At 42.3% G+C, this 25,628-nt stretch overlaps 1 protein-coding gene across 3 annotated transcripts in view; it reads right to left on the reverse strand.

The window, feature by feature from the left end:
* Positions 1–25,628, reverse strand: part of TSPAN5 (tetraspanin 5) — a 117,791-nt gene that overhangs the window by 76,354 nt on the left and 15,809 nt on the right. The window contains exons 2-4 of one of the 3 annotated variants that reach the window (XM_073340759.1): positions 4,474–4,632; positions 4,207–4,371; positions 4,062–4,115 (exon numbers count right to left, since the gene is read on the reverse strand). The exons of 1 other annotated variant lie outside the window; for it this stretch is intronic. In XM_073340759.1, the coding sequence (XP_073196860.1) occupies positions 4,062–4,115; positions 4,207–4,299 (147 nt within the window). In that variant the 5' untranslated portion in view covers positions 4,300–4,371; positions 4,474–4,632. The remainder of the gene's footprint in view (positions 1–4,061; positions 4,116–4,206; positions 4,372–4,473; positions 4,633–25,628) is intronic. One more of the 3 variants, XM_073340758.1, reaches the window with a different exon arrangement.

The raw sequence follows: 25,628 nt of genomic DNA on the forward strand, positions 1-25,628 counted from the left end.
GCTTTTCCTTGCTGAGATAAAACAGTTTAGAAGAAAACAGGGAAAAAACTGTGTTTGGATTATAACTTTAAGATGTGGCCTTTATCTAGAAGAAGCTGTGGGAATTAATGTGTCAGGGAAGTCTGAAGTGAAGTGCCCCCCCCAAAAAAAACACCCCACAACCACCTCCAGAGAAATTTCAAAAAGGGCTCATTTTGATATGGTTTGATATGATATATGACACCAAACATGTATTGGGCCATTAAATGTGTTAAGTTTGGAAACTAGTTTCAAATAATTAATGAGTAAAATGTGGGGAATTTTAATACTGCCTTAGTACAAATCTCAATGCAACCTCAACTATGGAGCTCCGAGGGTACCTCCTTAACACACAGAGCATCTAGATTTTGGCAGCAGCTCCTCTGCAGGTTTTTGGCTTTTACTAGAAAAGCTGGTTCTCATGAAAATAACCAGATGTTCTATTTATGTAGTAATCTGTTTAAACAAAACACCAACACATTTCAATGGATGTTTCCATAGTGATACAAATTTTGCCCGAAGTGATTAATCCAACATTCCATAACATGTACGGTGAGCCTAGAGTCTGTGCATTATTGTATGTGCAATCAAATGCTTCTTTACACAAGTAACGTAAATATACTATAAACTACTGAGATTCTACACTGGCTACTGTCTGCTAATAACTGGATGGTGTAAATGGCAGGCACCATAAAAAAAAAAGAAGTAGCTCATGAGTAATAACTGGATGAACCCTACCCTCTCATTCACTCAGGCTGGAGCAATTGTAAAACTAAGTCAGTAAGCCAGAGAATAGGGTGCTTCACTTGGAGTTGGGAGACAGGTTCTAGTCACAATTCTACCCGACTTGTTATGTGAACTTGGTTAAATTAAAACCTCCTTGTAGATTTGTCTGGGGGTGAGGGGGCAGAAACGGTTTCAAACTATTTGGGGGGGGGGGGGGAGGGGGGAATACAGTTGCTTGTAACAATGTAAGTTACTGTACCCTTGGTACAGTAAGTTACTGTTGACATGCCACAAAATTTGCTATGGTCACTATTCATGCTGGTTAAAATTAATCTAGGTTGGAAGAGCAACCTAGATCTTCCCTGCCAGATGCTCAGCTACCCTTTTTCTACTGTGCAGATATCCATGTTAATAACTGAATACAATATTCTCATTTCAAGGAAGAAAATTCTCACTCCCACCCACCCCCCTTTTTTGGGGGGGGAGGGGTGAAGAAGCAGTAGAGGGGAGCGGATACACACTGACTTAATCTCCAGCTTTTCATGAATGGCTCATTCATTCACAAGCGGAATATCTATTACACCACTAGACAGCCCAGCACCATCCAACTGGCTAAGGCAATGTAACAAACATTTTATACTATTTTACCTACCTAGGTTTTCATATAGTGGCCATCATGCTGGTAACCACGCTCCTGACACGTGCAGTAACGTGAACATACACAGATCTATTGCTTTCCCGCTCTCTAACCCCAGACACTGGGATTTTGGGGAGTGGTATTGTATGAAAGCGGGGCCAAAGGCACTGAAGTTTGTGATTATTCTGGTCTCTTCTGGTAGCACGTTGTACAGTGTAAGCTAGCTGCTGAGAGGGCTTTGTCTCCTGCTCTCAAAAGTCTTGCCCTTGAGCTTGACAGTTCCATTGTTCCAATGGAATGCAGCTGTCATGGGAGGTCATATGGAGGGAGGCTGCCCCTTTCACAACTTGAACCAGTCCCTTGGAGGGCTTTTCAGAGGAGACCAGACTCCTTAAATTTGATTTCTGCATTTTATGGAAGCCACTGAAGGGAGGCACTGGGGTGATGTGCTCTAAGCACAGAAAGGTTGCTGCATAAACAATTAGAAATGTGTAGTGTTTCATTTCAATACACAGTATTGACTGGACATGAGATAGTCTGCGAGGCAAGCATAGGTAGAAATGGGAGCCTTTTTTTTCTCTCTCTCTCTCTCTCTCTCTCTTTCTGCACATCCCTGGCTACTTGAGTACGCAGGAGCAATGGAAGAGTCCAATCTATTGCCTCTCTCTCTCTCTCTGGCAAAAACTACTGGCCAATTAACAAATGGCTGAGAAAGTCACATGACCACATGGCCGAGAAATAAAGCAGCCTCAGCACAGGCTAACTACAAAATTCACACTGCATCTACCACATCCTTTACTTCCACACCTATTTTATAGGATCTGACATCACTTAGAATTTATCATTTGGGTTAAACGATTTCAAAATCCACTTTCCCTCATGAGACACACACTACTCTAGGAAAAATAAACAAGTGGGCAATATCTGATATATTGACTTGACAAAGCAGCACAGAGAAGTTTGCATTGTCACTACCCACACTGTATTTGTTCTGTGGATAAATAAAGGAATTCAGCACCCTAGGCTGTCAATCCATGGCCTTTGACAAGTGTTAGATAAAACTAAAGATTAAGTAGAGAGGGTTACTAATCACCTTAGACTCACTTAGTAACTTTTACTTTAAAACTAAAAATATACACACACACACACAAAATACACAAGTGATTTAGGCAAATGTACCACAAGACCTAATATTATGGCATTTACCACAAGAAACATGTAGAATAATAACAGCACACAGACCCAAGCACTCACGGAGGAGAAAGCAGTGCAATAAACTGATAATATCTCTTTCACTGAGAGGCTGTGTGGTCTAGCAACGAAGTACACTGAACTAAAATTCAAGAGATAGGGGTTTTATTCCTCGCTTTGCCACTGACACTCTGTGCAATCCCCAATAAGTCACTTCAGTTCTCTGTGCATCTGTTCCCTCTCCTTCCATCCATTGTCTATTTAGGCTGTTTCTCACTATGAATTTGTACAGTAGCTGGCACAATGCCCTCCCACCCCATCTCCTTTGGGGCCTCTGAACAATACCCCAATATAAATTATTAATAAACATGGGTTTGAAGCCTGGATAAGAGACCAGATTTTGGTCCATGCTCTAACAAAAAGAACAGGGGGGGAAAAAAAAAAAAAAAAATCCCCACACAGTTTCAGCGGGTCTTTATTCAGAAGTCAAACAGGATAGGAACAGCATGGGCAACGACGCATTGGGATGGAGATAGAGCTACGACGATGACACTTGAATGGCAGCTGCTCAGGCTTTTGCATTCTTGAGAACTAAACACAAATACAAAGAAAAATTTCATTTCTAGCATTTTATGGACTCCAAAGCCTTGGAGAGTGAAAAACTAAAATAAATTAATTACCTTTAACTCTGGAGAAAAGTAAGCCTCATATTTGCTTAAGAGGCTTTGCTGTGTTGCTAATGGCAAATAAATTAAAGCTTTGTATCCTGTTAATTTTCCCCACCACGGTTTCCATCAATTATAGCCACAGAACTGTTGTGCAAAAATCCCTATAGCTTAACGGCTCTCAAGCCTTGTCTGCTGCACAGCTGTAAGGCATTTTAAGCACCACTGCAAGCTCTTGGCATGTCTGCAACTCAACACACATCCACGCACATGCACCACACTCACATGCTTGCATTAGCACACAGGCATTCACACAACGGTTGTTACTGTGCTTCCTCTGAGCAAAGCTAAACACCACGCTGTTCACCACCTTTTCACCTTACACCACACTGTGCTAGTCAGCAAGTGCTGGTGCAGCTGCTTCAACAGAGTATATGGTCCTCTTAGCATAGTCCTATAATGCTCCTGCTCAGCCTTCAGTGACACCTAATGGCTGTATCACCTGTAAAACCATGCAGCTGTTACATCAACACAGGCACAAGTGCATACAAGGTAGTTCTAGGCTGACCTCTGCTCTGCCCTGTGCTTCCCTCCACCCCAATATTCAAGACATGGAGTCCTTTTACATGCAAATTAAAATTTATTTCAAAGCCTTAGAATTGTTATTGTATATTACAAATAAAACTTTCTGAAATTTTACTTCATAATAAAAATGTTTTTAAATATACATATGTTTCTATAGACCTATTTTAGCATCACTAGGTCTTCAGCTCCTGAGAAATACCAGCCTTAGAGAAAGGACAGTAAACATTATACACAAATACCTTATGGTGACCTGAAGCCTGCATCAGAGTGAGACAATTGTCTCTCCCAGATTCCTGAAAACACAAAAAGTAATATCATTAACAACCAACATTGAAACTTAACGGGATTAACCCATTCCCAGGTACATCCTCTAGTTCTACTTACCTCCCCATGCCTGCCCATAACCCAGTGGGGCTCTTGACTGTCTGTAATTCCCACAGGGCCATCAGTGAAGGAGGTGGGGGAAGAAATTGGCATGATTTCGTGGAGCTACCTGGCTTGGATCTTATCCCTCCAAACTCGGGCCCACACCATTCTGTTCTCAGTACACTGCATGGGATGAGAAGAAGGAGGGGAAAAAGCTATGTCAGCGAAACAGCCAAGAACAACAACAACATATCAAGTAAAAGACATATCAATAAAGCGCCTTACCTCCTCGAGCACCACTTCCCCCCAGGAGCAGTGCTCTTCACAATAACCTCCAGCCCTAGAATCATTCAGGTAGTGGCTTGCAACTCTTCACCATGGCATCTTCAGTGCAAGCAAGAGGGCTTAGCAGAAGCTCCTGAATCTCACAATGTATGCCTGGCTCTTCATGCAGGTCAAAGCATCCATTGGAACAAACCAAGAACAAGAACAGGTGCAGTCATATGTTCTCTATATCATAGGTATTAAGCACTTGCTCCAGGAAACTGCACCGAGACTTGTGCAATAGGCTCTGCAGCACTTTTATCACGTCCTCACACATTACTACATGCAAGCCCCAATGGTAAAATTCTGTAGTACAGGCAAAGCTAAGAGGTCGCTTTTAAATGAGTTGCACAGCACAGTTACAAAGCAGGCCTCTCTCTTGCCCTTCTCCTCCTCTCCCTTTCCTCCCCCCACCACTAGTTGAAGGGTCACAACTGTTTTATTCTCTCCCTAAATGTACTCAATTCTCTTGAAATCTCCACTTTTCTCTCCCAAGATTTACCACTAATTTAATTTTTATTTCCATCTAGTTTCCCTCTCCTACTTACATGCTCAGTCTTCTGACAACATTCTCCATTTCATTATGTCTAATTCACCCACTAACAAATACCACTGTTGTTGCACGCGTTCGGCAAGGACAATGAAAACAGACTAGCCAGCTTCATGTTCATTTGCATTCAGTTTCTTTAGTAGTGCCTTGAAATGACCCTTTGTACAAGTCATACCCAAATGACCTACTACATTATAAATATTCCTGTTTGATATTTGGAGCATTTTTGTACGAAATGTTGGAAACTTAGTTCATTAGCATAAAATATGTACACCCTTGTCCTGTTTTTTGTTAAAGATATTCTTAAAATTCCAGCCCTTTCCCCTTTTATAGCCTCCTGTCTACAAAAGAACAAAGCTTCAGACATGCAGCACCCTCCATGCAATTACTGTTCTCTACTATACCCCAGCATTGGTTTCCTAGGAAACAAGAAAAAAAACCATAAAAATGTCTAGCACATTTAATATGCAAATGAAGTAGGTCACACCAGTCATATTTCACTCACTGCCGTGCAGGATCATTCATGATGATTTGTGGCTTGCATTTGCTGCAGGCAATTAGATTTGGGGCAGTTATGGCAGAAACAATTATCTTCCTCGACAATGCTGTTGCACAGCTTACTGCTGGCTTAGAATAGGTTAAAAGATCAGGTTACGAGCGTGGAAATGGAAGATTGTTTTAATACTAAAATAATATATTAATGACTAATGTTTCTGCTATCTAGCTAGATAGTTATATAACCCCTCATATCTCTGTAGTGTTTGAGAGAAGGGTTACAACACACATGGTGAAGTACAGTGAGCTGTAGCTCACGAAAGCTCATGCTCAAATAAATTGGTTAGTCTCTAAGGTGCCACAAGTCCTCCTTTTCTTTTTAATAAAAACCCTGATTCTTTTTGTCAAATACCCCATCAAATATTCAGCTCCAGTTCCCACTGTGCTCATCTACTCTGTCTGTAGAATCCATAGGAGCAACTGACTTCTAAAAGCACAGAGGAGGCCAAGTAGTTAGCCCTACTGCAGTGCTCTATCTCAGAGCAAAGCACCAAGGAGTGGAAATGAAAGAGACCAGAATACTCTGAGCAATAAATACCCTCCGATGACCGGGATGTAACATTGCCATCAAATACACAAGCAGTTGCTTATCAGCCTGCATGAAAAATGGAAAGGGACCAAGTAAGGGCGAGCGGGTTTCAGTCTACAATAAAAAACAAATGTGTCTCCAAATTCTCACAGACTGGTATAAGAGAGGAGTAATTCCACTGACTACAGTGGAGTCACATGGGTGTAAGAGAGGAGAACTGGGCTGTGTCAATGCAAGAGATGATTGTTAACTGCTGGTTCTTCATTTTTATACTTGGCCTGAAGTTAGAACAATAGGCCAGGGAGAAAAGCGTAAGTATTTATGCCACAGAGTGCTAATTTAATGTAATACCTGCATCACGGATGTTAAGAGGCATACGACATCAGCTACCAAATCAAGGCACCCTGAGTTCTAAATTCAGTAGCACTGCTGTCAGGAAGGCAAAGAAAAATCCCACAATTAGTCTGTTTTGAAGTTATAGGAGAGAGTGTTTAACACTACAGAGAAGGAGGGGAAAAACCCATGGTTTTAAAAAGGATACACTCAAATCAGGCTGACAACGTTAACAATCAACCTAAATATACTAGTATAATTTTACATATTAGTTACACGATGTAGTGATGTTCTCTCTCTCTCTCTGGCTCTGAACTGCTATACAAGTACTGCATTCACTTTGGTGTACACGAATTAGAGAGAGAGAGAGTAATGACAAAACACTGCAACCATGCTTGGGAGTAGGAATGCAGATTCCCTGAAGCTCAGACTACTTATTGCGCTGTTTTTACACCAGACAGAGGAACAATCTTTGCCCACTGCCACACTGATGTTTACAATTACAGCTCACCAAGCATTTCTTGTGTTTGAATGTTTTCACTTGCTGGTTCTCTAACCTGCAAAAAAGGCTTTGAACCTGGAAGACTGACAGACAGACAGTCCCTCCTGAACTCTGGGATTTTGTTTAAAACATTAATACAGGAAGAACAAGAGGATACAGATATATATGTCTGTTTCCTCCACCCCACTCCCACATAATAACACAAGCGTGAAGTATGCCAAAAGTTCAGAAGGACACATTGTTAAGATACGCACTTCTGATTGTCCCTAAGGACAGGAGGAAATGAAATCATCCAGCAAAAGATCTGCACAAAACTTATGACCCCCACAATGAAAGCTAAAAGGTGACGTTTATTAAAACTGCATGTAAATATAATTCAATTTCAAAACAAATATTTATGTCAGCTCACAATTATTGGGTATATCAACTTCTCATTGCTTTCTAAAAGGTGCTCTTATCCTGTTCTTGATCAGTCCCCACCCCACATCCACCCCCCAACCTTAAAGTTTAGTTTACTAGTTCTTAACATATTTCCAGACACACCACAGCTGCCTACATTTCCACAGAAGTGTGAACTATAAAATTCCGAAGAGGGTTTCTATGTTGCTTTGTCAATTTCACCAACATTTCAGAGATCACCTCTATATGGCCCCCTAGTTTCTGTCTTAAGATACTTTATACTTGTGGTGATCTGTATTTATCAGAATCTTATCCTCTCCACTGCACCCAGAACCCCAGCATACAACACCTTTTTTGGTTTTTGCTTGTTTTCTAGCAAGAGACAGTCCTCACTACAGAGCCCAACACATACTTGTCACAAAACATTTTGTGGACTCTTTCTGTGCATCCTTGTCAGTTACAACTTTTTAAGTGTGCATGAAGTTTTAGTAAATACCAAACTAAGAAGAGAATAATTACACAGACACCAAGGCTTCCTTGGTTAGTGGTAACATTCTTTTAATCCCACTGGAGAAGAGGTAAGTTCTTTCAGGGTTCACACACCAAAGTCCAGGTAAGAATTTCAAAAATTAAACTTCTGCTCAACTTCAGGCTAAGAAAAAGATTGAAGGTCAAATTCTGCTCTTACTTGCAACAGTGACTATCCAGAGGAATTTTAGTTCAAACGAGTTACTCTCCCTCTCTCCACACCTTAGCGGAAAGTCCAGTTCAGAGAATTACCACAAGTGGTACTGACTGGTATTTGTTACCAGGGAAGAGGTGCCAAAGATTGAATAGAAATGAAGACAGAAATACCCTCCCACTGCTTAAAGGCATTTCATAGAATCATAGAATATCAGGGTTGGAAGGGACCCCAGAAGGTCAGCTCGTCCAACCCCCTGCTCGAAGCAGGACCAATTCCCAGTTAAATCATCCCAGCCAGGGCTTTGTCAAGCCTGACCTTAAAAACCTCTAAGGAAGGAGATTCTACCACCTCCCTAGGTAACGCATTCCAGTGTTTCACCACCCTCTTAGTGAAAAAGTTTTTCCTAATATCCAATCTAAACCTCCCCCACTGCAACTTGAGACCATTACTCCTCCTTCTGTCATCTGCTACCATGGAGAACAGTCTAGAGCCATCCTCTTTGGAACCCCCTTTCAGGTAGTTGAAAGCAGCTATCAAATCCCCCCTCATTCTTCTCTTCTGCAGGCTAAACAATCCCAGCTCCCTCAGCCTCTCCTCATAACTCATGTGTTCCAGTCTCCTAATCATTTTTGTTGCGCTTCGCTGGACTCTCTCCAATTTATCCACATCCTTCTTGAAGTGTGGGGCCCAAAACTGGACACAGTACTCCAGATGAGGCCTCACCAATGTCAAATAGAGGGGAACGATCACGTCCCTCGATCTGCTCGCTATGCCCCTACTTATACATCCCAAAATGCCATTGGCCTTCTTGGCAACAAGGGCACACTGCTGACTCATATCCAGCTTCTCGTCCACTGTCACCCCTAGGTCCTTTTCCGCAGAACTGCTGCCTAGCCATTCGGTCCCTAGTCTGTAGCTGTGCATTGGGTTCTTCCGTCCTAAGTGCAGGACCCTGCACTTATCCTTATTGAACCTCATCAGATTTCTTTTGGCCCAATCCTCCAATTTGTCTAGGTCCTTCTGTATCCTATTCCTCCCCTCCAGCGTATCTACCACTCCTCCCAGTTTAGTATCATCCGCAAATTTGCTGAGAGTGCAATCCACACCATCCTCCAGATCATTTATGAAGATATTGAATAAAACCGGCCCCAGGACCGACCCTTGGGGCACTCCACTTGATACCGGCTGCCAACTAGACATGGAGCCATTGATCACTACCCGTTGAGCCCGACAATCTAGCCAGCTTTCTACCCACCTTATAGTGCATTCATCCAGCCCATACTTCCTTAACTTGCTGACAAGAATACTGTGGGAGACCGTGTCAAAAGCTTTGCTAAAGTCAAGAAACAATACATCCACTGCTTTCCCTTCATCCACAGAACCAGTAATCTCATCATAAAAGGCGATTAGATTAGTCAGGCATGACCTTCCCTTGGTGAATCCATGCTGGCTGTTCCTGATCACTTTCCTCTCATGCAAGTGCTTCAGGATTGATTCTTTGAGGACCTGCTCCATGATTTTTCCAGGGACTGAGGTGAGGCTGACTGGCCTGTAGTTCCCAGGATCCTCCTTCTTCCCTTTTTTAAAGATTGGCACTACATTAGCCTTTTTCCAGTCATCCGGGACTTCCCCGGTTCGCCACGAGTTTTCAAAGATAATGGCCAATGGCTCTGCAATCACAGCCGCCAATTCCTTCAGCACTCTCGGATGCAACTCGTCCGGCCCCATGGACTTGTGCACGTCCAGCTTTTCTAAATAGTCCCTAACCACCTCTATCTCCACAGAGGGCTGGCCATCTCTTCCCCATTTTGTGATGCCCAGCGCAGCATTTCCTCCAGAACAGGGCGAAGGCACACCTGAAGGGCACTGTGGGGAAGCTGAGTCTCCTGTTGCCTATGCTGTGTGTGTTCTGTGGATAGAGAGAGGACTTCGGCTTCCAGAATTGTCAATCTTGCTCCATTCGCCAGAGCTACCAACTTACTGAAGCAAAAACACACTATACATTTTTCATGATGTTCTTTTCTGCATAACCATTTACTTACATAACAACACTATCCTCCTGATGCCACACATAGATAATGCTGATGCTTGGATAGCTCTGTCTGTATGGCTCAAGTCACAAGACCCCCAACCAGAAAGAAATTAAAGTAAATTATTAGCAAGAATATCTTTTGTGTAAGCATTTACTTACAGTGAAGTCTTTCTTCAGTGTTAAGCTACAGTTTAAAGTATAGGGGGTGGGGGGAGATAAAAAAAATTTTTTTTTCCTTAATCCCAATTACACTCCTTTGTAAATCTATGAAGATGGAGAAAGGTTTCATTTAAGATTATATTAATTAGGTTTTATTTTTAGGCTTTCACAAAGTAGAAACTATTATGAGCTATGACCTAAATAGGCGAGAGCTCGCATAGTTAATACACAGGTGCCTACTGGAAACACTGCTAAAGCCGGCCTTTCTTGATTCCAGACGCTTAGAAATTAGCTGCAGTAAGAAACATAAAAATGTTTAGTACTGGAAGCTGCTCATACCCACTTGGTGAATTCTCTTGCCTTCTTGAGAACATGAATTCCCCAATGTCATTACTATTTGCCCCAACTTCTCAAGCAATAAAATAATTCATTTTCTAATTTTTTTTACCCTAATTATGGATTTTCCTCAGGCAAATTTTTTTTTTAAAGAGTAAAGGCTGTCAGAGCAGATTTCTAAGTCTTGTATCAAAACTGGAAGTTTAAGTCGGAATAAAGGTCTGCCGGTTGTAGTACATTCTAATGGAAGTGTCATTGATGGGGTAGGAAAAAAACCAGCAACTTTTCTATGGGACTTTTGAAAATAACCCTGTCAACTTAAATTGAAAAAGGTGGACTTGTCTGAACATCTGCCTACTATTATTACAACCACCACCAAAGAAAACTATAGCTGAAGTTCAGTTTAGGTTCACCCCCAATACTATTGCATTCACTTGAAGTTTACATCCTTCAGCAAAACAGGAGAGCATTCTTCAGAGCTGACCAATGTATCAGGTACAAGGGGCAAAATGCACCCCCAATGGTGTCCCATGTAGCTGGTAACAACCTATGAAAATACTGTTGTTTCAAAAACAGCAAGGAAGCAGTTAAAGCATATTTGTAGTTGACTCCTGAAGCATTTTCCACAAGATATTAAAATAAATCTGATTATGAAGGCAGGAACGGCATTTTGTTCTTGTTAAATCACACTGGCAGTGTGCATTTACTTAACTGGCTACTTTCTTTTTTAAAAAATCCAGGGCTAACCTCATAAGAATATTTTAAAATATTACTACATAACGGTCTCATTTATTATACAAACTAGCTTGGGTGGCTAGACTAGTTCTGTTCACCTCCTAAAGGAAAGGGGGAGAAAACTGATTTTTGTTTGTTTGCTTTAAAGAGAATTACTAAAAATATTAAAGCCCTTTTGATGGAAGTTGGGATCTGCACAAGCCCCACACAGATGAGCTAGATAAACAATAGGTCTTCTCCATCTTTAAAAGCTATAAGTCTATAACCCCATCCTCAAGTTAAATATTTCCCTGTGCCCAGCCCAGTGTTTCTCCAACTTCTCTGCCTCATCCACAGCATAGCTCTTCTGGGATTCAAAACAGGTAACAGAAGTCAGAGCTCATAGCTACAGAAAAGGTACAGCAGTATTCCTTCTTCCCACCAAGAATTGTTCCTACCCAACAGGGCAGACCACCACCTTTCCACTCAGAACATCTCCTCTTCCCTTGTTTGGGGACATGAACCAGGCTCCCACTGAGAACCCCAAACTGGCTCAGAAGGACTGCCAAGGTAGCAGCCCAAAACTCCCATTCTCTTCATCTATCCCCATCCCCCCCAATAAGACATTCCTACTTAAGGAGAGGAAAACATGACAGCATTTGAATATTGAGCTCCCATTTAGTGGGAAGATGCTAAGTCATTAACTATGAAGCCACCCAAGCATATTTTGGGAAATATCTAAAATGAATGATCCTTCCACCCAGTTGTCCATAGAAGTTGACTGCACATTATATGCATTCAGGCCCTCTAAGAGCTTTTCCAGTATTATATATTCTCCTTGCTACCGACTTCTAAACTTCTGAAGAAGGCAGCGATCAGTGTCACATTTGAAGTTTACAGAACTACTTAAGGGTCTATGCCTCATTGAAAGTCTATATGAGACTTAAGAACCTAATAGCCAGATTTTTACAGGTATTTAGGTGCCAAACTCCTATTGGTTGTGAGATTTAGGTGCTTTTGAAAATTTCACTGTTTTCTCACCTGATATTACAATCCACTCTCAATCTGAGGTGCTATTGTACATATTAAGCCTCCATTGCAAGGTGTAGCAGCACGTGAGCAGTCCCACTGACATCCATAGGCCCCAATTTAGCAGTTGTAAACCATCAATTTTTTGAAGCTATCCTATTTGTCATACTGTTCAGTTTTGGGGTTGATACTGAAGGAGTTCAGTGGCCTTATTTAGCCTCATCAAAGAGCCACTGAGCAAGATTATGAATTGGCACGATTATTACAACAGGATCTACTCAGAAAATGCCCAAGACTGAGCTACAATTCATATTGAATACTGGAACTGGTCTATCCTGACAGCAGGGTTGGAGCTCACTGGTGAACCTCGGAGTGGGGGAGGAGGGGAGACTGACTGACCAAAAGAACATTTTCATGTCATCAAGGAAATGAAACAACTAGAAGTGAGTTTGTGGCTTTGTGTGTCTCTTGAAACTGAAGACAGGAAATGAAATTCACAAGCACAGTCCCAGGACACTTTAACCCAAAGCCTGACTTTTAAATTTTGGATTTTTAGAATATTTTTAGGCAGTTACTATTAAATCAGAAAAATTGATGCTCCAGTGCAATTCTTCACCAACTTTAAAGAAAGGCCATCATTTAAAACCTACATATTCAAATTCCAAATGGCATCCATCGTTGAAGGAGAGGTCACTAGGCTAGACAAAGTCCTGTGGTAAAAGCAGCTGACATCATAAACACTGAATAGAAATATGAAGGAGCAATTTTCTCAAATACTGTGGGGTTTTCAAGGACTAAGATGAATCTTTTACCGAAATGCTTCTGCGTAAACCCATCATTCAGCTCTTGTAATACCCTTAAATGAAATCCATTATGAGCAGGGCCACAAACACCTAAAAGAAATGAAAACCTTAGGACAAAGCATTAGGAAAACACAATTTATTTCTGCAGACAAGGGACAGAAATACAAACTGAGCACCGCCGTGCCTCAGTCTGAAATCATCTCCACAAGAGGAATAGGCTGAAAAGAAAAAGTGATGTTGTTAATAGTTCAAATTGCAATCAGACCCAGCCACAATTTAGGAAAAAAGAGCAAAATCCTGGTGCTGTGCATGAAACCAAACAAAACAGGCCATGGCATGGGGAAGCAAAGCAGCAATAAATACAGATCGACCCCCACAGACCACCATAGAGCATCAGCAAGAATCACCGATACACTCATAGACCTCTAACAGTACCCATGGTTCCCCCACCCCCAACATGCACATTTGTCCAGAAGATTTAGAATCAACAACCTTGTCCCCACCATCCCACAGTCCACCCGCCCCTTGTACACCAGTGACAGTGGGTACCACCAAGGAGCAATACTTCACAACACACAGAGATGGTGGAAACTTACGACCACCACTACCTGCAGACTCCGCAGCCTATGCCCCACCCACCAGGAACACTATGGAACTACAGTGGTTCTGCTGCTTCCTCATCCTTGCACGTCTGTGCAAGCCATAAAGACATGCTTTAGCTCTGTATTTTGAGCAGCCATTTGGCCCCAAAGAACAGGAAAATAGTAAATCCCTCTTCCCCTGACAGCTATAAGATTTAGGACTGGCCGTTAAAGCTCACATTGCTACTCTTGGCTAATTCTCTTCATCTACAACCTGTTAAATCATTAGAGTACATAAAACATTTGGAGTGACTGGACCAGGGCTTTTGCTCAGCCAGAAGACAAAAAACAGCGACTGATGGAAACGCAGAAGAAACACCTCAAAAGCGGAGTCAAAATGACATAAAAGTCAGATCCCCCACTGTTGCACCAGTCAAGCGGGGCTATGGAAGACTTGTGTGTTTTCATTTATGCCCGCTCTTTCCGTCAGGCTCAGGAGCAGCAACTGCAGAAGCAGTAAGAGCAGAGAATGTATGGCTGTCAGCAGAGCAGACTGTGGGACATTTCCTGGGCCATGTTTCATAGAGGAGAAAAGAAAGACAGTAAGAAGGAGGAGTTCTCCAGCAGGGATCAACTCATTGTGAATACAGAGTCTGGCTGGCAGTGGCAAAAAAAATACCCCCTCAGGTGTCATGTAAGTTATTGGTATGAAGGAGAAGTGGAAAACAAAACAAAAAAAAAAATACAGCTAAAGCACAATTTAGGTTACGATACCAGATGCCTGATCCTGCAAACAACTTACTACTGTGGAGTAATCCTACTGAAATCTGTCGGATTACACCTAGTAGTAAGCACTAAACCGTGGAGAATAGGGCCCGTCTGCAGAATAGGGCCCTCTTTCAGTAATTTGATATCACCAACTCTAGTCCATGGAGACTCAGGGTATCTTGCAGAACAGAATTACATAAGCCTCCCACAATGGGTAGCACTGGAAAAAATTAGGTCTCTCTCACTGCCAGGAAAACATCAATAAACCAAATTCTCTAAAATCAAACAAACATAAGAAAATACAAGCTATCAGCTAAAAGCTAAACAAAATAAACATGCTTTGAGACCTCAAAGCATTAGTTCCATTGTTCAAAATTCCACTGAAGTGCTTTTAAAATAGATCCCCATATAGTGAAACAAATGGTTTTCAAGATGAAGGGCCACTCAATCTGTTTTCTCATGCCTTTTGTTCTGGGGTACTATACACACACCCTTTTCTAAAATTTCCTATCTGAACAGGAATTTAGATAAGCAAGTTGTTTTCCTGGAAATCTGATTCCCAGGAGACAAGACCCTGGAACCAGGGCCTTAAAGTGCGGTCAGTGTAACGCTAAGTCTATCATACTTTAATGATGACATTTGATTAGTTTAGCAAAGTTTTAGGACCCTGAAAGCTTAAATATAAAAGTTAATTACAAGTTTAATAATATGTTAAAGTTACAGTAGACGCAGTGCCCACTCACAGATGACCAACCCATATCAAATAGTCTAATTTTTTTGGCCAGATGTGCAACCCCAAGCAACCCAGCCCATTTTAGATCTTGCCTTCAATAATTCCATCTTGCCAGGGCAACGCAGTTAGCAAAAAGTCATCCATGCTACTTGGGCTCTCCCCCTTCATGTGCTCAGAATCCTCAAGTGATTGATAATCCAGGTAGAAAGGGGAGTGGGAATTCTGACCACTTATTAAGGCAGAAGAATAAGTGCTGGAGAAAAATGTAAAGGTGGCCTAAACATGTTCTGTGAACTTGTCTTCATTAGAAAATTAGGCAGTGTAGAAGCATGATGTTAAGGAGTAGTGTAAACTAACCGGATGTTAAACATCAGTTTCCCCCGATGGGTGAGCTAATATCTTCCGTTGGTCCAATAAAAGGTTACCTCACCCACCGTCTCTCTCTACTATCCTGGGACCAACAAGGCTACAACTACACTACAGACGTGAGTTCCCCCTGTCAACAATGATTCAAAAGTCATGTTCAAACATCATGTTATTTAATACGACCACAAGGTCACATTCTAACATGACCTAATTTTCTCATGAGGACAAGCCCATGAATAGTGTTCTCCCAAAAGTCATAAGAGAGTTTCTCAGAGTGGCAAACTTCGCATTGAGCCTTTGCCCATCTCTCTTAGCAGCAAAACAGCTGCAACGTTCTAAACATCAGGGTTCCAGGTAAAGCTACCCACATGTTATAAGACATTTACTGTTTAAAATTTGGGTATAGTGATACCATACTGCTTAGAAAACAGAAAGGACAAGCATCAGCAGGTGGTCACCTGGGAATGGTGCAGCTGTTTTGCTGTTGAGCAATACCCTCTGCACTCTGGAAAATTTGCTGACACACAAATAACTTCCACCCGGAATTACCGCTATAAAAAGGTAGAAGTAACCCAAACTAAAAATGGATTTTCATGTCTTGAATTGTATCAATTTGCACATTAAGCACTACTGCATAACAGATGCATTCAAAAACAATGCACAAGAAAGGGAATTGGTGCTACTCTAACAAGACTGCAACCCAGATGCTACCGCATCTGTGAAACCGCGAGAGGCCTTAACTGAACTGAATCCATAAAAAAGTGTTCCTTTTCCCACTCCCACAAGTCTCTTCTGAACTCTACAGGAATGATGGATGAATACTGCAGTGAGCCCTAACTAACTTCCTAAAAAAGCTTTAACAAGGAAAAGTTGTACTTGCCTGAGGGTTTTTCCTCAGAATAGTCTGTTAAACATAAAGAAAAATGTCCTCAACTCCTGTTCACCAAACCTCACATTGAGGATCTTACCACAGTTGATAATAGAGAGGGAGTGTAAAGAGGGGGCGGGGGGAATTGGGGAGAACAGAAACTATGGACAACATCAGTCTAGTCTCCTGGAAACTGTCTGAATGAAATTTGTACTATTGAGATGCAACAGCAGGCATACCACACTTCTACCAAAGGTGGAATGGTCTTCTAGAGACTAGTCAGTTTGTAATATCTGGAAACTTTTGGAAACCTAGCCAGGTCTCTGTCATATATTCCTCAGAGGAGGCATATGACCATTGTGCCCAGGTATCAACTGCAAACTTTGATTCCTTTTGGCAGGCATATTCATTTAGCTTTGCATACCTCTGAAATGCACAATTCACTAGTCCCAACTACTGAAGGGAAAGAAAGCATCTGAGACTTATTTCTTGGGGACATATTATGGAAAGAGATAACTATGTGAAAAACCTTATCTCAATTACACATGCAGGGTAGAATTTTTAAAAATACTTCACACTAGTCTAACTCTTCTCCCATTGACATGAATGCCAATTGACTTCAGTGGGAAAAGAGGCCAGCACTGCATACTTTTAAAAATCTCATCTCTTACAGTGCATGGGCCTGACGAAGCAGACTGCTGCTACAGCCACACTGGCTCACACGTTTGGGACACCCCATCTCCAGCTCATGGCAAGCTTGATTCTCTAGCACAGCACTTGTAGCCAAACAACATAGATTGCTTCGATGGAACTGCAGATTGCCTTCAAGGATAGCAGCTTGGCATGACTTGGCTGATGTAACATTTCAAAGAAGAGAGACCTCAGACATATTTGAAAAAAGATTTGATCTGACTTTTTAGAAATTGATTAATTCCTAGAGGATGGCAACCAAGATGTTGCTCTCCTTTCCCCTCCCTGCCCTTGATCCTTTCCCTCCCTTTACTTTTTTATTCTTCCTTCTCTCCCCCCCCTTTTTTCTGGGAGGGGGGGGGAGAGAAATCATAAAATACAAATTTAAAAAATGCCACCCCTTAAAGTGTAACCATAAAGTAACAGAACTATAGTCACTCCTACGTGACAACAAATAAAAAGGAGCTCTGACTTACAGTACTTTAACAGGTTTCAGAGTAACAGCCATGTTAGTCTGTATTCGCAAAAAGAAAAGGAGTACTTGTGGCACCTTAGAGACTAACCAATTTATTTGAGCATGAGCTTTCGTGAGCTGAGCTGTAGCTCACGAAAGCTCATGCTCAAATAAATTGGTTAGTCTCTAAGGTGCCACAAGTACTCCTTTTCTTTTTGCGAGTACTTTAACAGTGGTCCCATGTTGAAAGTTCCTGTCTAGGTTATTTTTCTCCCCTAACATTCATTATACATACATACATACATACATACAAACATGCATACACACAAACCTTTTAGTTCAAAAATTAATAGATGTATAAGGGGAAATATGAGCTAAATAGGAACTTTAAACAAGGAACCATATACAAGTTTCACAAAACTAATGTTTCCCTTCAATCCTGTAGAAATTGTCACAAAAATCTCATCTTTATAATGCATGCAGATTCAAGACGGAGGTTTTATTTTATTAGTTTAAAACATAAGAAATATCTTTATAAAGATAGAAAAAGTCACCAATTAATAACAAAACTAAAATAAAACTGTTAAAAATAATAAATATTACTTCTTTACACACTTAAATCCAAATAAGGTAACCGTATCATCTTGAAAACTTCTCATTGACCTCTAGTGAGAAACGTTACTTTCTCTCTAATGAAATTCTCAATATAATTTGTTTTCAACATCCATTTTGAAGCTGTAGCTACAACAACAGATAACTTAGACACACAGACAACGTCTTGATTAATATAATCTGAATCATGAACATAGTCTGTTAGAAACGTATAAATTTTCTAGTAATTTCTCATCTTGTTTTCCACTCCTAATAATGAGGAGCCAATCCAAGTTTTTGGAACCATTTACAGAGATCCAACAGACTGATCTTTATGACACCATCTCATGTTTAAATGTAAAAAATGCCTCAATTTGATTTTTTCTGCCTAGCTTATTCAGAGCTCCCTGTAAACATCTGACAAATGGACAGAACAAACTCTCTCCACTGTCTCCTGAATGACAGAAATATTGCCCAAGGCAAGTCGATGCTGTATAATCCTATGCATCTATTACCTGTGGAAAGTATTTGGTTTCTAGACTGAAAAGTTTAAAATGTTTGCAGTAACTTGCATGTCAATAGTTTTCAAAACTGGCTTGTTACACATCTCACCAACCAAGATTTTTCCAAGTATGACTAGTGCAGATGAAAGGTGCTGTACATCATGACAGCCCTGGACAGCAAAGTCTTCTAAATGTCCACAGAACACCAGGACAATAGCTACTTAAGTTTTCCTTCCCATCACCCTGTCCAAATATCTCCTCCTTCACCAAGACAAAACATCATCAAAGGATGAGAAGATAGTTCAGTCTGCATGACTCCTTCGAGCATCGGCCTCTACAAAAACGGCCAAAGATACCAGTTATAAGGCTGGCATTTGCAAGTTGGACACTTGTCCATATGAATTTACCCTGAGACTAATAACAAAGACACCAGATTGACACTTACTGGCAATGACTGTTTCCAATGTTTCTAAAAGTTGGACTCCACATGGGAGTACACAGAGAAAGACTTATTTGCCTTTTATCTGCCCTCCTGAGCTAATCAGTTCACAACTGATTGCAGTTTAAAACACCCACTCCAAGCAGATCAAGCACAAAGGGCATGACCCTCACAAAAGTATTCTTCCAGTCTCTTATCATAATTATGCTCAGGATCAAGTAAGAGATGTGCAATAGTGAAGACATGCCACTGTACAGGCCCTACTTCCACACAGTTGCAGGAGTCTAGGCTGATGTAGCAGAAGCCTTGATGCTGCCTCCATGCCATGCCATGCCATCCTCTGCATTGAACCCCACTATGCTGGACTGATGCAAGGGGCAGCATTTAGCCCTTGATGAAATGGAAGCATGATACTTCCAGAGCCCTGGAATGGAGTACTGCAGCTACATCACAGCTAATCCTTAATTATTCCATATGAACGTAAGCATGGCCATACTGGTCCATCTAGTCCACACTCCAGTCTTCTGACAGCGGCCAATGCCAGATGTTTCAGAGAGAATGAAAACAACAGGGCGATTTATTGAGCAATCCATCCCCTGTTGTTCAGTCTCAGCTTCTGGCAGTAAGATGTTTAGGGACACCCAGAGCAAGGGATCATGTCCCTGACCCTTCTGGCTAATAGCCGTTGATGGAACTATCCTCCATGAACTTATCTAGTTCCACTTTGAACCCTGTTATTCTTTTTGGCCTTCCCAACATCCCCCAGCACGGAGTTCCACAGGTTGACTGTGCACTGTGTGAAGAAGTACTTCCTTATGTTTGTTTTAGATGTGCTGCCTATTAATTTAACTGGGTGACGCCTGGTTCTTGTGTTATGTGAAGGGGTAAATGTCCTTATTACTTTCTCTGAACCAGCTTTTTTGAGTGTCACAGCACACTGAGAGGTTTCAGAAAGAGAACTATCCACCATTATGCCAAGATCTCTTTCTTGAGTGGTAACAGCTAATTTAGACCCAGTCATTTTTTATGTATGGTTGGGATTATGTTTTCCAATGTGCATTACTTTGCATCTATCAACACTGAATTTCATTTGCCCGTCACACACAGTTTTGTGAGATCCCTTTGTAACTCTTTACAGGCAGCTTTGGACTTAATTGTCTTGAGTAACTTTGTATCCTCTGCAAACTTAGCCACCTCACTGTTTACCCTTTTTTCCAGATCATATGAGTATGCTGAACAGAACTGGTTCCAGTACAGATCTTTGAAGGACCCTATTTACCCCCTCTACTGCTAAAATTGACTATTTATTCTATCTTTTGTTTCCTATCTTTTAGTCCATGAGAGGACCTTCCCTCTTATCCCATGACTGCCTACTTTACTTACAAGCCTTTGTAAGTAAAGGATCTTGTGAGGGATCTTGTCAAAGGCTTTCTGAAAGTCCAAGTACACTATCCACTAGGTCATTTTTGACCCACTCAAAGAATTCTAAAAGACTGGTAAGGCATGATTTCCCTTTACAAAAGCCATGTTGACTCTTCCCCAACAAGTCGTGTTCATCTATGTGACTGAAAACTTTACTATAGTTTCAATCAATTTGCCTGGTACTCAAGTTAGGCTTATTGGCCTGTAATTGCGAGGATGAGCTCTGGAGCCTTTTTTAAAATTTGATATTACTTTAGCTATCCGCCAGACACCTGGTACAAAGACTGATTTAACCAACAGGTTACATACCACAGTTAGGAGTTCTGAAATTTCATATCTGAGTTCCTTCAGAAGTCTTGGGTGAATACCATCCGGTCCTTATTACTGTTTAATTTATCAATTTGTTTCAAAACCTCCTGTACTGACACCTCAGTCTAAGTCAGTTCCTCAGATCTGTCACCTAAAAAGAATGGCTCAAGTGTGGGAAGCTCCCTACAGCCTTTACAGTGAAGACCAATGCAAAGAATTCATTTAGCTTCTCTGCAATGGTCTTGTTTTGAGTGCTCCTTTAACACTTTGATCAGTGGCCGCACCGATTGGCAGGTTGCCTGCTTCTGCTGTACTTTAAAAAAAAAAAAAATAGTTAGTTTTTAATGTCTTTTGCTAGTTGCTCTTCACAGTCTTTTCTGGCCTGCCTAATTATACTTTTACACCTAATTTGCCAGAGTTTATGCTCCCTTCTATTTTCCTCAAATCAGATTTGGCTTCCAATTTTTAAGAAATGTATTTTGGTCTCTGACCACCTCTTTTACTCTGTCATTTACCCGTGGTGGCATTTTTTTGCTCCTCTTACTGTTTTGTTTTAATTTGGGGGTACTCGTATAATTTGAGCCTCTATTATGGTGTTTTTTAAAAGTTTCCATGCCACTTGCAGGCATTTTATTCTTGTGACTGTTCCTTCTAATTTCCATTTAGCTATCCTCCTTATTTTGTGTAGTGCCCCTGTCAAGGTTCCTTCCCCACTCTGAACTCTAGGGTACAGATGTGGGGACCTGCATGAAAACCTCCTAAGCTTACTTTTACCAGCTTAGGTTAAAACTTCCCCAAGGTACAAATTAATTTTACCCTTTGCCCTTGGAATTTCCACTGCCACCACCAAACTTTAACTGGGTTTACTGGGAAACGTGGTTTGGACACATCCTTCCCCCCAAAATCCTCCCAACCCTTGCATCCCACTTCCTGGGGAAGGTTTGGTAAAAATCCTCACCAATTTGCATAGATGACCACAGACCCAAACCCTTGGATCTTAGAACAATGAAAAAACATTCAGTTTCCTTACAAGAAGACTTTTAACAGAAGTAAAGGAATCACCTCTGTAAAATCAGGATGTAGATACCTTTTCAGGGTAATTAGATTAAAAACATAGAGAATCCCTCTAGGCAAAACCTTAAGTTACAAAAAAGACACACAGACAGGGATAGTCATTCTATTCAGCACAGTTCTTTTCTCAGACATTTAAAGAAATCATAATCTAACACATACCTAGCTAGATTACTTACTAAAAGTTTTAAGACTCCATTCCTGTTCTGTCCCTGGCAAAAGCATCACACAGACAGACACAGACCCTTTGTTTCTCTCCCTCCTCCCAGCTTTTGAAAGTATCTTGTCTCCTCATTGGTCATTTTGGTCAGGTGCCAGCGAGGTTACCTTTAGCTTCTTAACCCTTGACAGGTGAGAGGATTTTTCCTCTGGCCAGGAGGAATTTTAAAAGGGGCTTAACCTTCCCTTTATATTTATGACAGCCCCTTTTTGAAGTTAAATGCTACTGTGGTGGGTTTCTTTGGTATTTTCCCTCCTGTAAGGATGTTAAATTTAATTACTTTATGGTCGCTGTTACCAAGCAGTTCAGCTATATTCACCTCTTGGACCAGATCCTGTGTGCCATTTAGAACTAAATCGAGAATTGCCACTTCCCCTTGTCGGTTCCAAGACTAGCTACTCCAAGAAGCAGTCATTAATGGTGTCTAGAAATTTTATCTCTGCATCCCATCCTGAGGTGACATAGTCCCAAGTCAACATGGTGATAGCTGAAATCTCCTATTATTGTTGTATTTGTTTTTGTAAACTCTCTAATCTCCCTGAGCATTTCACAATCACTGTCCTCACTCTGGTCAGGTGGTCAATAGTATATTCCTACTGCTATACTCTTTCTACTCAAGCATGGAATTTCTATCCATAGATATTCTATGACACTGTTTGATTCTTTTAAGTTTTTACTATATTTGACTCTGCTTTCTTTCACATATAGTGCCACTCCCTCAGCAATGTGACCTATTCTGTCATTCCTGTGTATCATACCCTGATATTATCGGGTCTAATTGGTTATGATCATTCCACCAAAGTTTCTGTGATCCCGATTATATCAATATCTTCTTTTAATTCCAGGCACTCAAGTTCACGCTTCTTATCATTTAAGCTTCTTGTATCTGCGTACAAGCATTTACAGAATTTGTCAATACTTAGTTGTCTGCCTTCATGTGACGTAACTCAACGGGACTCATTTTCATTTGACTCTTTCCCTTCAGTTCCTACACGTACTTTATCGTCTTCTATCCTGCCCTCTTTACGAGGATATAGAGCAGGGATGGGCAAACTTTTTGGCCCGAGGGCTACATTGGGGTTGCAAAACTGTATGGAGGGCCGGGTAGGGAAGGCTGCGCCTCCCCAAACAGCCTGGCCCCCACCCCCTATTTGCCCCCTCCCACTTCCTGCCCCCCAACTGCCCCCCTCAGAACCCCCAACCCATCCAACCCCCCCTGCTCCTTGTCCCCTGACCACCCCCTCCCGGGACCCCCTTCCCCTAACCACCCCTCCAACTCCACCCCCTATCTAACCCGTTCCTTGTCCCCTAACTGTCCCCTCCCGGTACCCCCTGCCCCAACCGCCCCCCAGGACCCCATCCCCTATCCAACCCCCCTGCTCCCAGTCCCCCCGGACCCCTATCCACACCCACGCCCCCAACAGGCTCCCCAGGACCCCACGCCTATCCAACTCCCCTTGTTCCCTGACCCCTATCCACACCCCCGCCCCCTGATAGGCCCCCTGGGACCTCAAGCCTATCCAACCCCCCGGTTCCCCGTCCCCTGACACACACACCCCCAGCAGAATCTCCACCCCATCCTCTCTGTCCCCTGACTGCCCCCTGGAACCCTCCACCCCTTATCCAACCCCCCCCAGCCCTTACCATGCCGCTGAGAGCAGCACATCTGGCAGCTGCGCCGCCCAGCCAGAGCTACACACGCTGCTGCTCTGCAGGAGCTCACAGCCCCACCACTCAGAGAACTGCCCGCAGGGAGGCGGCGCTGCAGGATAGGGGGACAGCAGGGGAGGGCCCGGGGGCTAGCCTCCCCAGCAGGGAGCTCAGGGGCCGGGCAGGACAGTCCCGCTGGCCGGATGTGGCCCGCGGGCAGTAGTTTGCCCACCTCTGATACACAATATCTCCCTTAAGAAATCCTCCCCAAGGAATGTCTCTTTCCACACCCGTTGGCTTTCCCCCAGCCCTTAGTTTAAAAACTCCTGTACTACCTTTTTAATTTTACATGCCAGCAATCCGTTTCCTTTTTAGTTTAGGTAGATCCCATCCTTCCTGCATAGGGTCATCATTTTCTCCGTTCCTAATAAACCTAAATCCCTCCTCTCAACACTATCATCTCATCCACACATTGAGACCCTGAAGTTCTGCTTAACTGACCCTGGGAGTGGGGCTGGAAGCACTTCAGAGAATGCTACCATGGAGGTCCCAGACTTCAATCCCTTACTGAGCAGCCGAAATTTGGCCTCCAGGATCTATCTCCTATCCTTCCCTATGTCACTGGTACCTACATGTACCATGACCACTAGCTCCTCCTCAGCACTGCATATAAGTCTGTTTAGCAGTCTCAAGAAATCTGCAACCTTTGCATTAGGCAGGCAAGTCACCATGCGGTTCTCCTGGTCATTGCAAACCCAACTATCTATATTTCTAATAATCAACGTCCCCATTACTATTGCCTGTCTTTTGCCAATAACAGTGGTCCCCTCCTCTGATCTCAGTGGGAGAGGATACCATGACATAATATGGAAGGAGGGTTCCAACTATGGGATCGTTTCCCTTAACTCAAACTGCATCTTCTCCTTCCCCCTAGACTTTCATCTTCCTCAACAACACAGAAGATGTCAAACTGGGGGTGGAACCACTTCAGTGTGTTCCAGAAAGTCTCATCTAGGTACCTCCTCTGTCTCCCTTACATCCTCCAGCTCAACCACTCTGGTCTCAAGCGCCCATACTCAGTATCTAAGGGCCAGGAGCTGATTGCACCAAATGCACACATATACCACTTGCCCATAAGACAGGTAATCATACATGCTGGATTCAATATAACAAACTGGATAGCCCCCACTCTGCTGCTGGACTTCTGCCTATTTTTATTCTTGCAGGGCCGTTTGTTCTTCGTGTGTGGTGGGGAGGAGGGGGCGATTGGGTTGTTGTTGTTGTTTTTTGAGGGAGGGGTTATTGTTCAAAGTTTAGAGAATGTTTATTAGGTTTATCAGGCTTTCACGCTGCTTCTCTAAACTCCCTCATAAAACTCCCTTGTTTCCTAGCTCCTCCGGTCACTTGGAGCTGTCTTTTTAAACCCCTTTTCTCCCTGAGTTAGCCCCACCCCTTGGTCATAGGACCCTAAATAGATTAGGGATCAAAGGATGGCAGGCTAGAGCCTCATTAGGAAGCTCTCAGCCTTGCCTAGTAGGCCACTAGGCTCAGCACACAGCCCCCCCAAACAGACCACACTATAAACTTCAGTCAAGTGGGCACACAGTAAGCATAACTAACAACTCACCCCAAGGGTCACAGTCGCTCCTCCTTCCCCTGGAGAACTCCCTTGCAAAACTCTCCTGTTTGCTACTCCTGCTCCATTTAAAGATTATCTATTTCTTTTATGACTATAGCAGTGCTGCTTAGCATAATATAAATTAGTTGCAGATGTTAAGACAATTTGCTCATTTTCTCTGAAGATGGTCTGCATTTCCGAGCCAAA

This window comes from Lepidochelys kempii, chromosome 4 (genome assembly GCF_965140265.1).
Source record: "Lepidochelys kempii isolate rLepKem1 chromosome 4, rLepKem1.hap2, whole genome shotgun sequence".
In the NCBI taxonomy this organism is placed as follows: domain Eukaryota; kingdom Metazoa; phylum Chordata; order Testudines; family Cheloniidae; genus Lepidochelys; species Lepidochelys kempii.